This window comes from Saccopteryx bilineata, chromosome 2, assembly GCF_036850765.1.
Source record: "Saccopteryx bilineata isolate mSacBil1 chromosome 2, mSacBil1_pri_phased_curated, whole genome shotgun sequence".
NCBI lineage: Eukaryota > Metazoa > Chordata > Mammalia > Chiroptera > Emballonuridae > Saccopteryx > Saccopteryx bilineata.
The window spans coordinates 171,415,522-171,439,457 of NC_089491.1; the positions used below are offsets into that span (position 1 = coordinate 171,415,522).

The window sequence follows — 23,936 nt, forward strand, 5'->3', positions numbered from 1 at the left end:
TTTCTTTGGAAGGCAGCGTGGCATAGGGAAAGAGCACTGGCTCAGCAGTCAGGTGGACCTAGGCTCACATCCTCACTCTACCACTTGCTGGCTGTGTGACCTTGGGCAAGTCACATGTCTCCCTGTGCCTCAGATACTTAATTGCAAAATGAAGATACTACCTCCTACCTTGAATTTAATGAGATAAGTACAAGACACTTATAGTAAGTACTCTCTAAAGAGTAGCTATAATTATTATCATTTCCCAGGAGACTTTTAAGAAAAATAAAGATAGTTTCTCTCCTATCTTCTTCCATCCACCCCACCCCAACCGAATCCAATACCATGGAGAAGGTCTCAGAAGCAGGGAAAAGGATAAGATGATGTAGAGAGGACCCTTCCAGTCGGATGTGAATCATCCCTTCCTCTGAAAATCCTCCCCTACCTTCTCCGCCACACACACATACACACAAGCACCAGAAGCCAGAATTCTGTCCAGCTACTCAATTTTGTTTCTGTCCTGCATATGCCCTTGGGGTATGGTGTATGTCTGCCTCCTTCAAAAGCTCAAGGCTCCTAGAAGGCAGGGCTGGTGTCTGCACCTGTCCCTGGATTTCCTGAGGCTGGTTGGAGAGCAAGGTTCAGGACCTGGGGAAGCTTCTGTAGAGATGAACCACAGTGAAGAGACACAGAAGGTATGGAAGGTATGCCACTCATCAGTCAGACCCTAACATCCCCCCCCCCCAGGGCTGTGCCCCAAATTCAGGAAATTTTAAAGGACTGTTTCCATGACAACTGCCCTTGCTTTTGCGTTGCCATGGCATCCCTGGAGGGAAGGGAGAGGAAGGAAAGGGGGGGAGCAGGGGAAGGGCTGGGTGACCAGGAAGGGAATGGGGAGTTTGAGAAGGACAGCTCCACTGGGGCTCGACCATGAGTGAGCTGAAGCAGTAAGCACCTCTCTCCCTTTGTCTTGGAGCAAAGCAGGCTGGGGCTGAGCCAATCTTAAACTGATGTAATTGCTCTTAGGAACCCCCCAAAAGCAGTCCTCCCAGTTAGAAAAGCAGGGTTTAGGAGAAGCTGGTGCCTGGAGTGTGTCTGAGAACCAGTTTGGAGAAATGACCTGGGAAAAGTCTCAGGAAAAAGAGGACCCTGCTGTTCTCTGGGCAGGATCGAAGGGAAGAAAGTGAAACTGCAGAATGGCCCTTGGGAAGAAAATTTCACCTGAGCATCTCAGGAGAGATGTGGAACCTCTCCCGGGAATTACTGGAAGGGGAGTCAGGGCCGAGGAAAGGCTTACATGCGCCAGTGGTCTGTTATGGTGAAATGGAGGCAGAGGATAGTGGAGTGACCTTCCAAAGCTCTCTGGGGAGGGGCTCTTCCAACTGGACTGCATTGAACCCCTCCTCTGCCATGGACCCCTCAGAACAAACAGTTTCTTCCACTCTACATCTACTGCCCACCCCCGCCTACGTCTCCACTGTGACTTTTCAACCCCCCTCTACTTCCAGCTGTGGTTTTCCACATGGAAATGGTTTTTTCCAGCCTCTATTCCCAAAAGACATTCCCTCCTGGATCTGGAGATGACGATAATCCTATATTCCTCCTGGCCAGCCAAGCTGAAGAGCACATCTCCTCCCTCCCCTAGTATAGTCCAACCCAGCCCCTCCAAAAGCTGATCCTCTCCGTAAGGTTCCTTGGACAGAGAATAGTGCTGGGTGGGTGGGTGGGTGGGGGAGAAATGGCCAATTTTATTTCCTCCCTACCCCTCAAACACATGAAGAGACTCTAGTTCCAAAGGGCTGATAGAATCTGGACTCTAGGCCTCTGGTGTCCACAGGCTGGAGGCAGGGCAGCTAAAACGGGGAGGTGAACATCGAGCCAGCCTGGAGAGGTCAAGTTAGGAGGAAATGCAAAGGGAGAGAGAACAGAATCCTAGGCTAGACAGCTGCAGACCTAGAACCTTAGCCTAGGAAGCAAAATAAGATCAGAAGCTGGGGCTGCAGCAAGTGAAAGAAAAGCTAGACTGGGGTGGGCATGCAGAGACTCCCCTGATGTGAGACTAAGTGACGCAGCCTATGGAATCTACTTGTTTAGGATCTTCCAGAACAGGACCAAAGGGAGTGGATTGTCATGCCCAGAGGCAGGGATAGGATGCTGCCCAACCTTAAAGCGGCTGATGAGGTTATGCCGAGTCAGCAACTCAAAAACAATGGTCCTCAGAGCATGGTCGTCTGCTGCCCGGTTTAAGGAAAAGACGTCAAAGCACCAGAGGTCCAGGTTCTGTGAAGAAACAACAGACTAGGCAGGGAGACTCCCGAGGCGAGCATCCCAGCAGCAGCAAGGTTTGCAGTTAGACTTCAAGGAGGACTTCCCAATGATTACAAAGTCTTGGGAAGCAGGTAAACAAAGAGTTGGAGAAGTAGGCTTCTTTCTTCTAAGATTTCACTCAGTATTGGACTGACAAAAAGGCCAGAGTTTGCCTCTAGAGTGAGCAAAAATTGTTTTGAGGAACATGAGAAAACAGAGCCTGAAAGTCCCAAAGACTATTTTCAGCTCCCCCCTACCCCAATCTTTTCCTCTTTCCCTATAAACCCAGGCATCACCTTGAGACAGTTGAGGACCGCAGTGGAATAGGTGGGGCCCACAGAGGTGTACGTTCTCCGGAACATCCTAAGGGAAGATAATGAAAAGAAGGCCAGGTGCAAAGGTCAGCGGAATGGGGTCTGATCAGGTGGACATGTGGGGCCGATACACTGTTGGGGCCTGGACGGTCAGGGTGGCTGGGAAAAAGGGACAGGGCTAGACAGGGGCCAGCGGGAGGAGGGGGGCGCCTCACCGTTCCACAAAGATCCCGGCCTGCACAGCATGCACGATGCTGCGGAACTTGGGCTTCTCCTCTGCTCGGCGGCCTTTGGCACGGGCCTGCTGGGTGAAGGTGGAGGCCAGCCAGTCCCGCACTTCCGAAGGCACAGCATCTGACCTGAGCTCCTGAAGTTCATCCTCTGTGTCCAAGATTTGCCTGAGGCCCCAGAAGGGGTGTCACAGGGGAAAGACAGGAAATGCTTCCACAACATACACACCCTGAGCCCAGCCACACCCCACACCTCAGTAACTCTAGGCCAACTCTCTTCCTTCTCTGACCTTCCCTTGCCTTTCTTTCACTACGTCTTTTTATTTGTTTCTCTATCTGATGTGTCCAGTCGTGAAACAGGTCACCGTGTAAGGCAGTGAGCATCCCACCTCTGAAAGTTCAAGCAGACGCTGGCATGCCTTCTATCAGGGATGCTATATACCAGCATCGCTGTCCAGCAGAAATAAAATGCAGCCACATTTAAGTAACTTAAAATTTTTCTAATAGCCACATTAAAAAGGTAAAAAGAAACAGAAGAGGCCCTGGCTGGTTGGCTCAGCGGTAGAGCCTCGGCCTGGCGTGCGGGGGACCCGGGTTCGATTCCCGGCCAGGGCATATAGGAGAAGCGCCCATTTGCTTCTTCACCTCCCCCTCCTTCCTCTCTGTCTCTCTCTTCCCCTCCCGCAGCCAAGGCTCCATTGGAGCAAAGATGGCCCGGGCGCTGGGGATGGCTCCTTGGCCTCTGCCCCAGGAGCTAGAGTGGCTCTGGTCACGGCAGAGCGACGCCCCAGAGGGGCAGAGCATCGCCCCCTGATGGGCAGAGCATTGCCCCTGGTGGGCGTGCTGGGTGGATCCCGGTCGGGTGCATGCGGGAGTCTGTCTGACTGTCTCTCCCCGTTTCCAGCTTCAGAAAAATACAAAAAAAAAAAAAAGAAACAGAAGAAATTCATTTTAATGATAAGTTTTCTTTAAACTAATATACCCAAAATATCATTTCGACGTGAACCACTATAAAATACATTAATGAGATATTTTACAATCTTTTTTCTAAGTCTTGAAAATCGAGCACATATTTTACAAATACATACATATCGCAATTCACAGCTGCCACATTTCAAGCCCCCTAATCACATAGGACCAGCGGCTCCAGCACCAGGCAGTGCAGATCTGGAAGGATTCCACACCGGGAGGAAGACCAGGACTCAATGAGCTTTAAGGCAATAGTCTTTTCTCCTTCATGACACTTGTGCTTGCCTCTGCCTCTTCATCTCTGCCGATATTTCTACCTGAGACTCTTCCTCTCTGCCCATGCCACTCCCCCTTCCTGCTCTGGCCCCATCCCATGTCTCCATCTCCCGCTTTCTGTCTGACTCCCAGTTCCCGGGTCACTGTGCTGACTGGTATCTTCCTCCTCTGAGGGTAGGTCTCTCCCTGCTGCTCAGCTTCCCCAGGTCACCGTGCTCACCGGGTCTCATCTATGTAGACGGCCTCCAGCAGGGAGGCGGTGTACTCCAGGCTTTTCTTCAGCTCCTCAATGTTGACCTCCCCATTCTCCAGCTGCTTCACCATGTAGCGCAGCCTGGGAAGGGGTGGGGTGGGGACACAGACACCTTGCTTAGGCACTGCTACCTTGTCAGGATGACCAGGATACCTTCTCTTAAGTTATTTCATATAGAAACAGCTCTAGGCTTCCATAAATCATTAATCATTCTAGCAGTGAGACTAATAGCAGCTAAGGCTTTTTATCTCGGGCTACTGCCACGGCCTGTATTAAACTTATCTACCCTCCACCCCTCCCCCAGTTTAATCACAGGCTTTTCCTGACACCACTGCCCCCAGCCACCTCTGACCTTTTAACACTCCCTTTTGTCAGTGTTTCCTGAATATTCTTGTTGAGACTGCCCAGGGCTCGGCAGAATTAGGCAGGTACAAACCCCTGGGGTGATGTTTTTGGGATGATCCCTTTCATAGTCTGAATAACCAAGAGCTGAAACTGCTTATTTCCTCCAGGAGAGAGGGCTTTGGGATCAACAGCAATCAAAAGAGTGCCAACGATTCTCTCGGTAGGTATGTTTCCTGGTCCTGATGGGGAGGGAGGTACATGTTCACAGTGCCTCTGTCCCTGGCAGGGACAGCAAAGACACAGAACAAAGAGCAATCTGAAAGCTTTTGCCTGGCCTCCCTCAATCCAGGCAGAGCTAATGGATTATGATCCAGAATCCTTCAACCAGGACAAAGCAGGATTAACCCTTGCTTGCCCAGTACCAGAGAGAACCTCTGGCAAAAGGTGACTGTACCCATCCCCTACCTTAGCCCTGCAGCAGCCTCCCCCAGAGCCAAAGGGGTGGGCGATGGGTCCAGGGGTCTCACCTACTGAATGTGTTGCCTGAAGAGACAATCCCCCAGTGTTTGCGCCCATGAATTCTGGGGGTAAGTGATTAACTGGTAGGCCTCTTAGAAGCCTGTTGATTCTAGCTCAGGCATCTACAAAGCAAACAATGCTTTCTAACTTTAGATGGTGATTTTAAAGAAAGTGACAAAACATTCCCCTGTCACCCCTTCCTCCAGCCCTGTCCCACCCCACCTAGGTGGAAGTGAAATGGTGGCCATTACAATTCTGCACCGAAAGGGGCTTCAGAAACCCAAGGTCACCTTCAGAGTCAGGGAGGAGAAGAGAATGAGTCAGGGACCAGAGGCTGAAATTAGCATCAATTCCCAGGGATGGGAGGGGGGGGGGACTGGACGGGACAGGACAGGACTGTGGCATTCCTGAACAGAATCTTTAGAATCCTCGGGTTTCAGCAACTTTAGAATAGGGGTGCCCCAAATACCCAGCCCCCAGAAGCATCATAGGCCAACCCTCACCTCAGAGACCCGCATGTCTGAATGCACATGGAGCAGAGGGAAAGGGGAAATGAAAGGGCCATACTGCAGCCTCCTTGGTGTGCTGTCTTCAAGTATGACTTCCAGCCTTGCTGCCGCACACGCTCCATTTGCACAGACACTGGGTTCAGTAAAGCTCAGACCCAGCTGGGGCTTCCACAGGTAGGGGGAATAGAGAGGCTAGACAACAGAAAAGGCTTTCCAGGCAATGAGCGAGAAAGGGGGACCTGAGCCAGCGTCTCCCAGAGTGCTGCCTGCAGCCACCATAGAACAAAGAGGTTCCCTCTGCCTTTGGGGCCCAGGCTCAAACCAGGCTTCCTTCTAGTCAGTCCCTGTGGCCAGGGGCCCTCAAATCTGGGGACACACAATCCAGGAAGAAAGGCCTTTTGTCCCTTCTCCCCTCAGATTTTCATCCTAGCCCTGATCTTCCACTTTGTCAGCCCTTTTTACAACCAAACACTGCCCTTTGGGGTCAATGCCCTAAACCAAAGTTTTTCCCTCAAGCCACATCTTGAAACACACATCCCAGCACAGGTTCCCAAAGTAGATAGTCAAGCCCATTGACTCGTATTTGCATGTATTTGCATAATTGCTAACAATGCTGTGAGCTCTACATTCTTAAAAGCGCTTTCTCTTACATTATCTCATTTTATCCTCACAATGGGCCTAGAGGGAAGGTGGGAGGGAGGGGAGAGAGGGACTGGTGGGAAGGAATTGCTATCTCAATTTCCAAAGCAGAAATCAAAGCTCCATCCAGTTCTAGGAAGCAATAATCTTGGATACACACCTATATCCCTTTCCTGGCCCTGAGCCTTTGAGCAAGTCACTATCTTAATCAGTATCTATCAAAATGTGGCCTATAGACTACTGGTATCAGGATATTTTAGATTCTATATCTCACTGCACACCTATTGAATGAGATTATCTAAGGGTATGCTAGGGCAGGGGTTGGGAAACTTTTTGGCTGACAGAGCCATAAACACCACATATTTTAAAATGTAATTCCATGAGAGCGATACAACAACCCATGTACGTTAGGCATTATCCAATAAAAACTTGGTGTTGTCCTGGCGGACAGATGTGATTGGCTCCAGCCACCTGCAAATTTTTGGTATTTTTCTGAAGCTGGAAACGGGGAGAGACAGTCAGACAGACTCCTGCATGCGCCCCACCGGGATCCACCCGGCATGCCCACCAGGGGCGATGCTCTGCCCCTCTGGGGCGTCGCTCTGCCGTGATCAGAGCCACTCTAGCGCCTGGGGCAGAGGCCAAGGAGCCATCCCCAGTGCCCAGGACATCTTTGCTCCAATGGAGCCTTGGCTGCGGGAGGGGAAGAGAGAGACAGAGAGGAAGGAGGGGGGGATGGAGAAGCAAATGGGCGCTTCTCCTATGTGCCCTGGCCGGGAATCGAACCCGGGTCCCCCGCACGCCAGGCCGACGCTCTACCACTGAGCCAACCGGCCAGGGCCTGTTTTATATTTTTAATGTTATTTTTTATTAAAGATTTGTCTGCGAGCCAGATGCAGCCATCAAAAGATCCACATCTGGCTCGCGAGCCATAGGTTCCCAACCCCTGGTCTAGGGATCTGCATTTAATGAACATCTCAAATTCTCATGCACACTTAAGTTTGAGACGCTTTACTATTTTAGAGCCTCAATTCCTTCATCTGTAAAATAGTGAGGATGATAAAAAAAAAAAAAAAGAACTACCTGTGAAGGGCTGTTAATAGAAGGATTAAATGAAATTATGTATGCAAAAAGCCTGGGACATACAATGGGTCTTTACAAATGTGATTTGAATAAGAATTAACTGGCCAGCACCATGCTGGCTCTACCCAGCTCATAGCTCACTCCCTTCAAATTCAACAGCACCTGCCGTCTCTATCCCAAGTCCAGAAAATGAGTCTAGTTTAGATAGAGACTGGTAATTAGAAAGTCCCCAAACAGAGGAAATGGGAGAATGAAAATGTTCACAGACTTCTCCATTACAATTACAAACTTCATTAGAGTCTCACAATCACCTGATGAGGAAGGTTGAGTGACGTGTTCAAGGTCACACAACTTGTCGATCTCAGTCAGGGTGGCAAGCCTACAATTCACACTACTGTAGTTTTAATTGTGCCCCAAACTCCAAAGGCATGGGGCAGAGGGAGTTCAGTCATGTAATTATATTGGACAGAGGCTAAACAGTTCTATCACAGCTTCTTCAATTTCAGTTATCCATCCCTCAGGAAGTGTTGGTGCCTGTCGACCCAACCTGTAGTGGACTGCAAGTGTCTTGATGGCACTGACAGTGATTTGTTTATCCTGGCTGCTGTGTACAGAACATACAATACGTGCTCAGTAGATGTTCGTTAAATAAATAAATGGGAAAGAAGGCAGATTAATTAAGTGAGGAACTATCTGCCAGAGCTCACAATTGAGATCTCTGAGCCAAGGTGTCTCTCTAATGGAGAGCATGGGGAGAAGAGTGAGATTGTGGGCTGGCTTTCAACACACCCGTTCCTCCAAGTTCCCCCTGCCTCCACCTCTAGATCTTGTCCAGGAGCTCTTTAATAGCTCCTGCTGAAATCTGAACCCAGCAACAATCCAGACACCACAGGAGAGAAGGACAGAAAGATTAAAGAATATATTTGACAAATGAGGAGTCCAAGAAGGAAATCTGGACTTAGGCAGCTGGAAGGAGCCAGGTGCTGAACTTCACCTTCCTCAAGTTACATAACCCCACATGGCACTTTCTTGCCTAGCAGGGGCCTCTCTGATTTTACAGTCCTTCAGAGTTAAGATCTCCCCTGATCCAACCAAAGTCTTCACCTCACCATTCTTCTGCAGGAAATCCTATTCCCCACATGCACATCAGTTTTCTATTGAACTTTATTGGGGTGACTTTGGTTTAACATAACTAGACAAATTTCCAGTGCCCAATTCTACAACACATCTCTGTACACCATATTGTGTGCTCATCCCCCTCCCAAGTCAAGTCTTTGTCCATCATTATTTATCCATCCCTATACCCTTCTCCTTCCCCTCCCCACCCTGGCAATCACCACACTATTATCCATGTCCGTGAATTGTTTCTCTCTTTTTTTGTCCTTTTTTCCCTATCCCTCCACCTCCCTTGCCCAACACTACCACCTCCTGACAGCTGTCAGCTTGCTCTCTGTGTATGAGTCTTACTATTTTGCTTGTTAGTTCATTTTGTTCATTAGATTCCACATATGAGTGAAGTCATATAGTACTTGTCTTTTTTTTGACTGGCCTATTTCACTTAGCATAATGATCTCCAGGTCCATCCATGCTATCACAAAAGGTTAAGATTTCTTTCTTTTTATGACTGTGTAGTATTCCAGTGTGTAAATGTACCACAGCTTTTTTAATTCACTCATCTACTGACCCCCACATCAGTTTTAACTCACCCCTCTGATTTAATCCTTGGAGAATCTTGCAAAGAATAGACCCTTAACCTGCAAAACAGGATGCTCAATGCTGCCCAGTCCTCATCCAGACCTAAAGAGAACTGGAAGCTTCCCCAGCATTCCTTTCACCTCCAATACTAACCCTGTTTCACCACCACTACTTCTTTATCCTTTATCTTCACTCCCTGTGCCATGGGGAAAACCTGAGATCCTGACCCTTGGGAGGCCCCAGTGTCTTCCAACACTGGGCAGCCAGCTGGAAAGGCAGGTTCCAGACGGCAATGATCCCAACACCCCAGAAGAGCTCACCTTCCTCAGACGCCACCAGTTCATTTTTTTGGATTACCATGTGGCTGATAGTCTGGTGATTTTCAAATATCCCTGCCACTACTTTCAGAACTCACACTCCCCAAAAGATCACTGTAAATAGGGGGCTCAGCACAGGCAGCCTTAAGCCAGGGGGGCTGAGAGTTGTGAGAAGAATCCTACTTCCCTTTCGTGTTCTTAACAGGAGATTTCAGAGGAATGTGAGGTCCTAAAGATACGAGGGGTTAAGAAGGAGAGAAAAGGAGAAAACTTTACTAAAGCACCTATTGTAGTCAAGAAGAAATGATGAAAAGGAAAGGGAGATGGATAAGGACGGGGAAAGGTAAAGGGCAAGTTGAATGGCATAAAAGGTGGAGAAATACACACACATGTACACACACACACACACACACACACACACACCCTGTGGGGTGTGGGGAATGTCAAGTCTTGATCCCTCCCCTCCACCAAATTACAGCTGGTGGACGCACAGCAAACTGTCCTCTTCGGTCCTCCTCCCTGGTGCCTACCGGAGGATGGGGCCCTGGAGGTGGCTCCTCTGTACAGGAATAGGGCTTGCCATGAGAATCAGTTTCCTACTTTGGAGTATCAATATGCTGCCTCCCAAACCCAGGGCCCCTGAGGGGAACGACTTGCTCTTGTGCCCCTGACTTCTTCATCCAGGTCTTAGCAGAACTGGGTGACCTACCATGGAGAACTTTTGAGAGAAGAACAGGAGCCTGGAAGGAGGGAGCAGGGAGGGATGAGGCAGAAACCCAGCCCACAGCAACTGGGTGAGAGGCCTGGGGAAAAGTTTCACATCTGAATCAGACTGGAAACAAGAATCTGTTCTCAGAAGAATCCCAGAAGGGACTGAAATAGCACAGGCCAACCCCCTGCTGAGGAGGTGGGACTCCTCTTTGAGGAGAAGGAATTTGTAGGAGACTTAGTGGTGCAAGGACAGGGAACCATCCTGAGTCTGTCCTACTGAGAAAGTCTGTAGTGGGAGGGGAAGAGACCCTGCAAAGGCACACCAGAAGGACCAAGGCTCAGGTCCCTCCCATGGTCTTTTTCTATGGCCAGTCTTCAAAATGAGCTTTAACCCGCCTGAAAGAATGGAAGCAAAACAGGAAGAGAATTAGAAACTACAGGGGAAGGGTTTGCTGAAGCTAGGGATCAGGGGATCCTTACCCAGTGACCTTTATGAGGAGGGAAGCCCCCGTCCCCACCCCCACGCATGAATGAAAATCAGGAGAACTTGCTCACAGAAACCAAGAGGCTGGGCAAGTTATATTAACACTCCCACCCCAGTTTTCTCATCTGTAAAACGGGGATTGGAGCTAAGTGTGAATTAACTGGAAAGGAAGAAAAAAAGTGACAGATGGCCAAGGAGAGGCCTGGGGTCCGAGACTCCCTCTTCGGGTCTCCAGCCTTTGCTCTAGCTCAGGTTTGGGAGGAGACCCTAGCCTTTGCATTTCGAGATGGAAGTGCGCATACAGCCCAGCCGCATACAGCCCAGCCCGAGTTCGGATTGGCTAAGAGATGACGTCACCAATACAAGTGCATTGGGGCTGCGATTGGTCTGCTGCAGGGCTGGGCGTGGCTAAAAATAAAAGCAGCGGGTGAAGCCCAGCACATCCAGGGAAGAGAGTTCTGCGCTGCTACAATTGCCTTAATCTAGGGTCTAGGGCAGGTGTAATGTGGAAATGAAGACAGAGGAGTAATGGGGGTTAGTATGACAGAAAAAAGGGAAAAGAAAAGAAACAGGCCAAGAGCCAGGATTTTATGACAGGAAATCTACCCCCCACCTCCATTCCCCAAAAGCAGAAATTCATATACCTTGTCACTGTGCCAAAACCTTGAAAGACTATAAACAAATGAAATTTTGGAACCTGCTGTTTCTCAGCTCCACTGAGTACTGGGACAAATGCAAGTGGGCTTCCACAGCAAGGAAAGGAATAGAGGTTAAATATCTACAAGTCGTTTTCTAGTGAACTCCTGGTAGCCATGATGCAAAGCTGCTTCAGAGCTTGGAAAAATTGAAACTCACACTCTCTGGGTCCATCTCATTCTCCCTGTTCCCCCCTCCAACACACACACACACACACACACACACACACACACACACACACTTCTTAGTGTTTTATAAAGAAAGGACTAGACCCAAAGAACTGCCACCCAACAGATGAGGGACAAGTCATTTGGCCTAGTCTGCAGACATGCCTGCTTGGAGGATTAGAGATGGAGATGGGAGTGGGAGCAGCTGCACACAACCTGGTATAGTAACAAACACCAAACCAGGCCAGCTCCCCTCCCTCCCCTGACTCCAGGTCTTTACTTCAGGCCCTGCTACCCTAGCCAAGTAGGCACTAACCTCAAGCTTCTTACTGAAAGATAGAGATTTCTTAGACTAGAAAAGCTCTGGAGAGGATATCCATCCCTCTCCTCTCTTGCCCGGTAGAACCAAAGCTGGTTGGACAAATGACTGTTTACCACCTAACCCCCATATTCATACATGCTGTATCACTCATCCCAGCCTATTATTATTTATTATTATTAACTATTCCTAATAAAGAAGGATATCAGTAACCAACCATCCCTTCCTGGTGAAAAAAAATTTTTTACATATATCCACTCACCCACATATGTATATACACATGCCACATTCTACCTTTGTCCAAGCCACGGAGAATGTCCTCTGGGTGGTAGGCAGGTGATAGATGTGATGACTACTGCAAAGAGATCAGCATGAATTTTCCTTTAGCCCTTAAATTCAGTTTTAAAATAGCAAGGAGCCCAACAATAATGCGTCCCACCCAAACCGTCCTCAGCTTTGCCCACCTGCACTGAAGGATAGGAGATGCAATAGAATGGACAAAGGATGGGAGATACTGCCTCTGTCAGAGAAGAGGGGTGTAAGGGAGGGGTGGAGAAGTTGGGGAGAGCTGGGGGTAGGGTAAAAGTGGGGGTTCTGGGGGGAGAGATTAAGTGACTCATCTTGAGGCTTCAAAATCTCAGAAATTGAAAAACCAAGGAAATTCTCTAAACCCAATAGAAAGAGGACATTTATTAAAATCAGGAGCTTTTTGCCTAGATTTTATCACTATGTGTGACCTTGGGCAACACACTCTGAGCTCCAGCTTCCTTGTCTGTAAGATGGGTAAATAGTACATGCTTCATAGAATTCTCACAGGGATCAAATGAGTTCATCGAAGAGCATCTGAGAAACTATAAAGTGATGCATGAATGTAAAAGATTATTTAGTCCAATCCTTTAAGTTAGTTCAGCAAATGTTAGTTAAGAGTCCTCCATGAATAAAGTCCCCTAGGCCCACTCCTGTACTCAGGACCCCTGATGTGGGAAAGCCCTGCTACCACCACTCCAGATGTCTGGGACCTCTCCCTAGCTCCCTACTGAACATGGGCCAGGAGGCAGTGGAAGCAGAAGCCGGGGAACATGCAGAGCATGGAACTCCAGAAGCCAAGAACAACCAGATCTTCACCTTATCCAAGTGCTGGTGCTCCCTCACTCCCCTGGCTTCCTATTGCTACTCAAGCAGCCACAGTTCTTACAGCTGGCTGGGCACAGTGGCGGAGGTGGCGCCGGAGATAAAAATAGCCCCCTAGTGGCAGAGCTGGGGTGCCATCCTGGGAGGTGGCAGGCTTCAGGTTGACATGGCAGAGATCTGTAAGCACTAGCCTGAGGAGCTGGGTGGAAAAAGGGTGGTGGGATAATAAGGCAAAGCCTATGGAAGTCTGGGGGTTAGTGGGGGAAGGGCAGAAACCAGGTGAGAGAAGGGAGTTGAGGGAGAAGAGTAGAAGGTACTAAGGGGTCAGGGAAGGAAGGAAGAGAAATTTGAAAGGTGCTGCAGAAGACAGTCTGAGAAACACAAAGAAGATGGAAAAATGTCAGCTCACCTCCTGCCAGTGTCTGAAGAGGAGACTCCCTCTGCCTCCGGACCAGAAGCAGGTGTTCCTTCCAACAGCCCTGCACAGCTCAGGTCAGATGAGGAGGCGGGTAATCTAAGCAGCGTGAGCCTTGGTCCAGACTAATAAGGACCCCATATCCCAGCTCCCAGCCCAGCACACAAATGAGTCTCTTTTTGAGAGAAGAAGAAACTGGGAAGGGTGATCAAGAAAGTCAGAGGAAGGTGAGTCAGAGAAAAAGCACCCAGGACTCAGTCCAGAAGAATTCTTTCTCTGGTTGTTGTCCACCCCTCTTCTCCCTCCCTGCACTATTTAATTCTGTTCATTAACCACCTCCACATGGACCCCACTGGCCCTCCAAACCACATCCCAGATGTTGCCATCAGAAGCCCAGTTTCCAGGGGACCTAACAGATGTAAAAGGCAGCCTGGAATGGGAACGCGAGTTGGAAACTTGGCAAGGAACTGACTGCAAGTGTGACAGGAACAGCACTAAATTGGAATTTCTGGTTCCAGCCCTGCCCCTCACCTTACTGATGCCCAACTATCCCGGGCATCAGTTTCCTCCTCTGTAACACTTTATACTTCTCAGATGCAGTGCCTGGGTTGGAGACACTATGGAAGTAGACTGTCCGGGTCTTGATTCATCCTGGGTTCAAGTTCATCAGTGCTTCCCCTGACTCATCCCTAACCTGATTCTTAAAGGAGGAGAATGGCTTCCTTCTTTGTCCTAGAAAAGTCACATTCTAACATCCATGAACTGTCCAGGAAGTTCTCCTGCATGTCTATCTTTAATCCATCTTGCTGCGATCAAAACAATAGTAATTTTTTTTGGCATTTCAAAGAAAAACAAAAAGAAGAGGCGGGATGGAGAAGTCTATGGGAATAAGTCTGGTACAATTTTATTTCTTTTATTTCTTTCAGATTGGAATTTCTAAAGCTGCTGCTTGATAGAGAGACAGTCCAAGTTTAGGAAGCTTGGCAACACTGTTGGCATGTGTGCTCATTCAATCCAGGCCCCAGAAGTTTCCAAAGAAGGTGGGCATAAAGGAGAGAACTAGGAGATGGTGCCAAGTTAGATATGCAAGAGCTGATCAACAGGGGAGCAAGGAAACAAAGGAATTAGAATGAAACAGGAAGCTTCTCTAGCCCCCATGTCCTGCCTGCCAGAAAATCACTAAGCCCCCTCAAAGCCAAGCTCCCTTCTCAACCTAAATGGTGCCAACACCAGCTGGCAGCCTAATCACTTCACTGCAGCCACCAAAATTATTTGCAAATCTGACCTCTTATTGCAGCTGTGGAATCAACTGACCTGGTAGCCTGGCTGTATCCAACAGCAGCAGCACTGGAACCCTCGTTTCTAGCTCTTCTCCCAGTTCATGCTCCCAGGACTCCCCCCTGGATATACCCTGGCCCTTTTCTCACCAATCCTGCATCTCCCACTCCCTCAGTGGATTTCTGCCAGGTCTGGGATGCAGAAGTAGCAGGCTAACATGATGTTTCCTTCCCGGACAGGAATGAGCACTATAGGGGCAGCCGGAGCTGAGGGGAAAGGAGCACCACAGGCACTGGGGGTGGGGTAAACTAGAACGTTGGCCTGGGATACTGAGGACCCAGGTTCGAAACCCTGAGGTTGCCTGCTTGAGCACAGACTCATCTAGCTTGAGGTACACTAGAGACAGAGGGGCGAGAGCACTGGCACCGGGAGCCTCCCTGCACTGAATAGATAACATCTTGGTTTTCTCCTTCCCAATATCAATAGCCTTTCTTCCCCCTCAATCCCCATCTTTGCCCCACTCAGTACTCCTAGCATTCTCTCCCACTTCTCCCAGACCATGAAGTTTTCCTGCCTTAGGAGACAACCTCATTATCTAACAACTCCCGGTCTCCTGGATGTCTCACCTGCACCTCACCTGCTGCCTGGTTTTGCCTCTCTTTTTCTGTTGCTGTCCTGAAGAGAGCTGGAAAATAGCTACTTAACTTCCATACCTGAGAAAAACCAGCCCCCTGAGATGATTTATTTACTTATTTATTTTAGAGGCGGGGGGGATAGACAGAAAGGGAGGGAGATGAAAAGCATCAATTCTTCATTGCAGCACTTTAGTTGTTCACTGATTGCTTTCTCCTATCTGCCTTGACCAGGGCAGGGGGGGGGGGCCTACAGCCAAGCCACTGACCCCTTGCTCAAGCCAGTGAACTTGGGCTTCAAGCCAGCCACCATGCAGTCATGTCTATGATCCCATGCTCAAACCAGTGACCCCACGCTCAAACTGGTGAGTCCGTGTTCAAGCTAGATGAGTCTGTGCTCAAGCAGGCAACCTCAGGGTTTCGAACCTGGGTCCTCAGTATCCCAGGCCAACGTTCTATCCACTGCACCACCACCTGGTCAGGAGATGTCCCCACACCACCACCACCCCAAACCCTACCCCCGAGATCTTAAGGTAATTACTTGCTTTCCCCCTAGAAGCGCTGGGAGGATGAGGTCACTGAGAAGGCAAAAGAAAGGCCATGCAGACTATAGGGGTTGAGGCTGGACTCCAAAGATGGCCCCAAAGGTTTCCTTCAGCAAACACCCTGCACTGTCATCACAACACCTGGGTGAAGGGGGAGCTCCAGGAGTTTTCTGACTTCTAGCCAAGGGGAGGGAGGAGTAGGAGCACTGAAGGGGAGAGTGAGAGTGAGTCAAAAGGAATAGGAAGAGAGGAAGTGGGCCAGAGAGAGAGCAAAGTGGAGCTCAGCAGAGAAAGATGTGAACAAAGGAAGGAAGGGACAGAGGAAAGCATGCAGGAAGAATCAAAGAAAAAGAAAACAGAGGGAGCAGAGAAGTTGGAAATAAACCCTTGATGATGTCTTAAAGACTTAAGAGAAGAAAGGATTCCATCTCCTCCATCGCAGTCTGATGGAGTGACCCCAAGGACAGGGCAAGATGGAAAACAAGCACTTCACTAACTTCAGGAACTCCCTGGGCAGCAGGTGGGCGGTGGAAAGGGGCATCCAGCCTCCTCTCCCACGAGGTCTTTTCCCTGGCCTCCAGTCTCATAGCATCCCCAGCCTACTTCTTCACATGGCAAAGATGATAAATGCAACCTAAAATGTGGGATCTCCTCCCTGTCTTTTCAGCCAGCCTCCTGGGGCTCCTGAGCAGGCAGAATGATATTTGGGTTCTAAGGGACTTAAGAGATTCTCTAAAATAGGATGTAGCATACCTGGTTGTATCATAGGTTGTATCATACCTTGGGTTGTATCACCCAAGCCAAAGGAAAAATGCCCCATGAAAATTCTTCCAAAGCTCACACAACTCACCAGTGACAGCCCCTGGGCTCCCCACACCCATCCTGTCTTAGAACTACAATTGTTCCATCCACTTCTAGTTTTTTCACTTGGAAAAGAAGGTAATAAGAAGTAAGACCCTCTCTTTCTTTTGACTTCAGTGACCCACACTCTTTTTAAATCAGCCCCACCCAGCCTTCTATTCTCTAAGCTCAGACACCTGCTTCACCAGCCCCAGACAATCATTCATCAACAAGACTTCCAAATCATGTTCCAGACACTGAGACTCAAACCTACTAAGTAATTTATATTCTTGCTTCTTGACTCTTTTATTTTTTCCCCATCCAAGCCAGTGGTCACCCATTCATTCCTATTCCCCTGGTTTTTTGCACAGCTCTCCCATGCTGAAAGAACTCCAGACTGTATCATCTAAAAGCCACTTTCAGCCTGACCTGTGGTGGTGCAGTGGATAAAGCATCGACCTGGAATGCTGAGGTCGCCAGTTCGAAACCCTGGGTTTGCCTGGTCAAGGCACATATGGGAGTTGATGCCTCCTGCTCCTCCCCCCTTTCTCTCTCTCGCTCTCTCTCTCTCTCTCACTCCCTCTCTACTCTAAAATGAATAAATAAAATAAAAATAAAAAAATAAAAGCCACTTTCATATGGATGATAACAAATGAAGAATTGAGCTTCAGAGAGACTATCTGACTTTAAGATCATGCAGAGTGAAAACATGTACACCAGCTCTAGTCTCCTATGTTCACAATGATCATCTGAGACCACTACCTGCCTGCCTGATTCCCTCCAGCACCTACTCTGACCAGAGGGTTGTGGAGTTCTTCCTTTGGCATGAATTTGATTTCCCCTATCTTTGCACCTCCCCTCAGCTTACTGTAGAAATTTCCCACCCTCTGCCATCTGGAATGCCTCACTCAAGACAAAGCTGGTGGGAGAAATAGAGAGATGAAAGCCTTCTGATGGGAGAGTGGGGTATAAACCCAAGGACAGAGAGCCAGTCCCTTTGCTATGATTAGAAATAAAGGAGGAAGGGCTGATCTAAGGAGGAAGGGACTAAAAATCATCCTCTCTAAGGTCTAAGAGACAGAATGCTCCTTTTTCTCCAGAGGTCCAGGGAGCCACAGTATACCCTGCAATCTTCACAGCTGCTCCACAGCCATATGCAGAGAAAGGAGGCCAGCAGCATAGTTTGCAAAACGGGTAAGAGTCACAGAAGAACACTCATGAGGCATACACAAAAGGAAAACAAAAGGTAGAATAAATCAGTGAGACACCCAGTATGGCCCCTCAGCTTCCTCCTCCTGCCCATTTGATCTTTCTCAGGATTGTCAAAAACATGACTGTCACAAACACACACACAAAATCACACATCATATTATCCCATTACTGACATACATACTCACATACGCTTATACGTCTCATTCATACTTAGAACAATTTCAGGTATTCAACATACCCAAATACCTTTCCATCATATTTATGATTATGTATGCCATTTATAAACATAAAAACAGAGACATCGTTATAGAGCTCTGACTCTACAAACTGTCCCCAGCATGTACTTCAACCTTTACCCAGACACGTACGTATACATGTCAGGCATTCACAATCATGCTGATACATCTCTTTCACACATACAGACAATATCGTTTATGTATCCTCTCTGTAACTCCTTCAGTCCCAGGCTCTGTTTTGAGGTACTCAAGCCCCACACCTTTTAAACATCACTTTCTCAAAAAACAACAACATCTCCCTTTCTTCCACCCCCATTTCTATTCCCCCTTCTGCATGCAGGAACACACGCACCACAGAATTAGAGTCAGTACGGGGCTCTGGGACACATACTCATATAATCATTAAATCATTTGTTCATTCTTTTGAGTCCTATTATGTTTCAGGTACCACACTAGACTCTGAGGAAACAAAGATGGGCAAAAATAATCTTCAACTAACCTTGCTCCGGCTCAGCTGTAATGACCTTGAATCACAACTTAGGACATTGAGCCTAGACCTTGAGAGTCCCGAGTGTGTACCATGTGGAGAAAGAAGAAGAGAAAGAGATGGTGTTTATACCATCTGAAAAATTCAAGGATAAACTGGAGCAGAGAGAAGGGAGTGATGCTTGTACTATCCTGGCAGAGAGAGAACTTGTATATATATACATACACACACACACACACACACACACACACACACACACACACACACACATATATATATATATATATATGCTTTTGTGTGTAACCCCTAAAGGAAAAGATTTAGCCAAAACCAGAGTGGTAGAATTTTACCACTTGGGTGGGTGTATCAAAATGAGGAACAGGTGCTTCCTCCACTCTCCACCCTACTTGATGGAGTTAACCAAATTATAAGCTCCATAGGAGCAAGAACTATATTCATTTTGTCCAGCATCGTGTTCCCAACACCCAGCACATCATGTGGCCCACAGGGGACAATTAATAATTGTTGAATGAATGAATGAGCTAAGGATAGCAAATCAGTTTCTGTTCATAGTTTTTCTTGATTCCCAAAAGACACACAAAACCCGTTACTACTCCTGACCCTCTTCCCCACTCCTGAAAGCCCCCTGGTCTCAGAGAAGTGCAGCAGGTAAGTCCAAACCTTCATCTTTGGGTGAGAGATACAGGAAATCATCCTGGTCAGCCCACCATCTCCAGACTGCTTGCCCCAGCCTCTCTCGTGTCCCAGCTGGAGTCTGCTTAGTTAGGAAAAATTTCCTGCTAACCCTGCTAAGTAAAGGTGAGTCCCACAGTTAGAGACTCTCTAGCTCATATGCTCCAGAGTCTGAATTTATCTTTGGCAGAGTTCTAGTGTGGGAAACAGAATTCCTGGATGCCCTTCCCAAAAAGAAACTGCCCTGCACAATTATACTATACAGCTCTTTAGTGAGAGACAAAAACATCAGGCCTCCCTGAAGAGTCTAGATGTCCTAGAAATTATAAGAGTATGGGGGAGGGGGTAATGGATATGGAATATATTTTGAGTAGGGGAATCAAGGCCCTTATATATTTATTATATATACACTCCATCTGCTTTCATATCTATTCAGTACCCAGTCCTCTAATAATTATATCTCCCCTCATTTCCAGACTAAACAACCCCTTCCCACCCAAGCCCACTTTGGACCAGGTAGTGTCTGGGGTTTGGAGGAAGGAGTATTCTATTTCCATGTAAAGGAGAGAAGGCCTTTTCTGTTTACCTCTTCAGAAACCACTCAACCCTGAGAGTTGGGGAGTTTCTCTCTCTTACCCAACAAAAGTCTTAAGTCCTTTTATTTCCCTTCATCTGATAGGCAAACCCTCCCCAGTATTCAAACAAGGCCAATCCAGTAAGCCATCAACTTAGGATCTCCCTTGATACTGAGAGATCTTTCTCTGCTTTGAGAAAGTGAGATTGGGAATCAAGCTGGGTGGTTAGCAGTGAGAAGATGGAACTTTTTTTGGATCAGTTATTACATATATCTTGCCCCTCTCAATCATTCTTCACCACCCAGCTCCCAGGTAGAAGTTTCACCAGTTCTCCAGATCCCAGGAGGGTTCCCTATCATTAATATGCAAAGTGGGGTTCCAGGCTCCAAGAGAGATGAGCAGCTCAGGTATGGGGCTCCCCTTAGCCCATGTAGGATGCAGGAAGCAGAAACCATCAGCCCCATCAGAGATATATATGATCCACAGGTCAGCACAAGTATCCCCATGTACTACATTGGCAGTTGTGTGCAACACTCTTAAGGTCCAGATTGCTAAAGTGAATGAATGAAGACCAGAATAATCTAATCAATAATATTAGTGATCCTTGGCCGCCATCATCTCATGTAAGGACATGTCAGCTAGCACCCTTTGTAAGGGTAGCTGCCTCTGCTCCCTTCTTTCCCCAGATCTCCACATCTCCTCTGAGGATTCTCCTCTCTCACCATTGAGAACTTCTCACACCAAAGGAAGAAAGAGCAATTTGCTTCCAGGAAAGACTTTTAGTTAGAAAGGTGTGGAAGAGGGTAAAACCTGTCCTTTTGTAGGACCTGTTACCTGGAATAGAGGCAGGGGAGTATATGATGACCACTAGAGCTATGGGGGAGTCATCCCAGGACACCCTGAATTCTCCCATTTATAGACCCCTTCTTTGACTTTCAACTAATTCCTTACCTGCCCCTCTTCCCAGCTTAGTTACCATTAACAGAGCATCAGTTTTCTATCAAGAATCAACCAACCAGTGCTCTTCCCAACAAAAATCAATTCCATACAGTTTTCTACTTCTCCATTCCAGAACTCATTCCAAGGCTGCACTCAGAGAGCCTGCAAATTGCATTGGCTGGAGGCAGCAAAGAGGATGAACTGCAAAGCATATTTGGATTCCAAGCCTTGTTGCCACTATGCCTCAGTACTCCCTCAGGCCTCTCTAAGCAGCTAGTACATAAATCAGACCCACCCACCCAGTAAAAAGGCATCATCTTGTCACTGCAGGTGATAAAAACAACACAATCATATGCATCTATCCATCTCCTACCCCATCACTCTCTGCCAGAGCCTAGAAATGGAAAGCTTCAGTGCTCACTAGAGAGGATACTGGAGAGGAACTGGGTTTAGGGGCGAGGTTTCCTATATTTCCTCTTTCTTGGCTCCATGAGGAGTCATATCAGGAAGAGGAGCACCTTCCCTAGTTCTCTGCTTAAGAATCAATGGACTGCAGAGGTTACTGCTGGCAGCTGACTGGGAGATAAACAAGGTGCATGGCTTTGACCAGATCTCTAAGGAGCAGGAAGAAAAGTTCCTTTCCTCCCTTGGAACTGGAGTATGGGATGCCTCTCCTCATTATTCCTCCCCACATGCCCTCAACCTGCAACAATAAGAAAAGATGCCTAAATGTGCTTGGAGACCCTTGGGAGACCCTATACAACAGAAAGTCTTTGACAGTTCTCTTGCCCCTATCAATCATTCTTCACCACCCAGCTCCCAGGTAGAAGTTTCACCAGTTCTCCAGATCCCAGGAGGGTTCCCTACCATTAATATGCAAAGTGGGGTTCCAAGCTCCAAGAGAGATGAGCAGCTCAGGTATGGGGCTCCCCCTAGCCCATGTAGGACGCAGGAGGCAGAAACCATCAACCCCATCAGAGATATATATGACCCACAGGTTGGCACAAATATCCCCATGCACTACATTGACAGTTGTGTGCAATCATTCTACAAACACCTCTGTGACCCACAGACACTCATGCACACACACGTGATGTGTCTCACATCTGCACAACACTGCACATGCATACGTGTGAGTCAGCCTGGCGCCTCCTGAATGCTGTCCTCGCTGTCCGCCTGCAGCCCCGCCACACTGCACCGCACATCCTGTGCCTCCTCTCCACGCTGCGTGTCACCGGGTGGTCCACAGGCGCATCGTCAGCTTTGTAACTCTTAAAACCTACTCTAAACCAGCTAGCTCGTTCCGCACATGCCTTGCACATGTGGCCTGGCCACTCGTGTCAGAGCAGCTTATTCCCTCGCACTTGCCAACATGTGTGCGGGAGAGAATCCACCAGCTCGACTCCAGTTACCCGCCCCCTGCCCGTTTCCAGGCTCCCTAAGATCCCCTCCCCCCACTCCGGGCCGGGGACTCACAGCGACCGAAGCTTAATCCACATCTTCTTGCTGGGGGCTGACTTCAGCTCCAGGGGCGACGAGCAATCCGACTCCAGCATTTCGGGAGGGCTGCGAGGGGACAGCTCCATGCTCAATCTCTGCCTATGGAGGAGACAGCACTGCGGCTTAGCCTCAGATCCTAACCGGAAGACCCTCACTCCCATCCCAGCCCCTTCCCACCTGCGGCTGGCGTGGACCAGCCAAGCCGGTGTCTCTAGGCTTGGCCCAAGCTGGCAGAGCTGCAGTTCCTCCGGCTCCTCCTCTCCCGCTGCCCAGCCGAGCTTTGGCCTCCCAGTCCAAGCTCTCCGCGCCGCCGCCGCCGCCTCCTCTGTCTCTCCTCCTCCCCCGGCCGGCTTCCCCTCCCCCTGCCACCCTTCCCTTCTCCTCTGCCTGCCCGCTCCTCTCTCACTCTTCGCAGGCACTCCTCCCCCTCCCAGAGGAGCGATTGGAAGCCCGGGGCGCACACAGACAGAAGCGCCCAAGGGTGGGCACACGCACCCAGGCGCCCAGGAAGAGTGGCTGTGCGCGCCCCGCGCGAGTTGGTGTGAGTGCGTGTGTAGAGTGCAGTGCAGGCGGAGGCGGCAGGTCTTTGGTGTGGGTGTTGCGTGGGTTCCCTTGGTGTGCGTTTTGAGTTTATGTGTACCTACGTGTGGTTTCGTGTATTCACATGTGCCGAGCGTCCCGTGGGAGAGAGAGCGATTGAGGGAGGAGTCCACCTCTCTCCGCCTGGGAGTCATGGCACTCTGGCTGAGTGAAACCACCAACCATCAGAACCTAGCCCCAGACCAGACCCTCACACTTGCGCTCTTGCCTTTGAAGGGAAAAGTTCAAGGTCTGCTCTGAGTTGCAATGGTGTCCCACTCCTTACCTCGGTTCTGTTAGCTTGGTCTTCCTGACTTGTCCGCACCGCTGTGGCCTTCCTCCTGCTGTCTCTAACTTTTTTCCTGGCAATGGAAGTTTCTCCGAAGTTTAAAGCTTTTCAGAGAGAACCCACCAGAATCCACAGGCAGCGTCACATCTTCTTTTGATTAACTAGAACGCCACAAGGGCCAGGAAATCATTTCCAGTATCTCATCCCAACCCCTCCTGTAGCCTTTCCAAATTATTTTCTTTTTTTCTGTCTTCAGTGAAAGAAATCTAGTGGCTGAGGGCCTGGCACAAAACAGCCTAGCTGCTTGAAATATTTGTAGAATGAATGATCTGGAATTTGAACTGAAAACTTTCTAACAAGGCAAAGCCTCTTCCATCAGATTGAACCCTACCCTGGACTCTGGTAGGAACCACCTCAGCATTCTTTAGAATTGTTCTCCTTAATAACACCTGCCTTGGTGTTGGGGAAAATCCTAAGTAAACAGAAAGTGGAGATGTATTCACTAATCAATCCAGGATCCCAGAATGTGAGTTTCAATTCCAAGAACTCTAGAGGTTGGAGAAGGTATTTATTTACTCCATTCTAAATATCAGTGGAGGCTCCCCCCTTCCCAGGCAATGGAGTGGGGAAAAAAGAGTGAAGTGGCAGAGTGAAGACTCCCAACATTAAAGAATTGCCTTTTAGGCATTTAAGTTAGGCCAGGCCTTCAGATCTGGCAGGACAGAAGTATTAGCAGAACCAGCTCAGAAGGAGATGGCAGAATCAGAGACAGA

The 23,936-nt window shown here is 48.6% G+C and overlaps 1 protein-coding gene across 1 annotated transcript in view; it reads right to left on the reverse strand.

Annotated features, from left to right (window-relative positions):
- PDE1B (phosphodiesterase 1B) overlaps positions 1 to 23,312 on the reverse strand; it is a 29,020-nt gene extending 5,708 nt beyond the window's left edge. The window contains exons 1-6 of the mRNA XM_066258505.1: positions 23,161 to 23,312; positions 22,272 to 22,394; positions 4,296 to 4,409; positions 2,816 to 2,998; positions 2,583 to 2,649; positions 2,143 to 2,259 (exon numbers count right to left, since the gene is read on the reverse strand). Coding sequence (XP_066114602.1) covers positions 2,143 to 2,259; positions 2,583 to 2,649; positions 2,816 to 2,998; positions 4,296 to 4,409; positions 22,272 to 22,381 — 591 coding nt within the window. The 5' untranslated portion in view covers positions 22,382 to 22,394; positions 23,161 to 23,312. The remainder of the gene's footprint in view (positions 1 to 2,142; positions 2,260 to 2,582; positions 2,650 to 2,815; positions 2,999 to 4,295; positions 4,410 to 22,271; positions 22,395 to 23,160) is intronic.
- Positions 23,313 to 23,936: the final 624 nt, after the last annotated feature.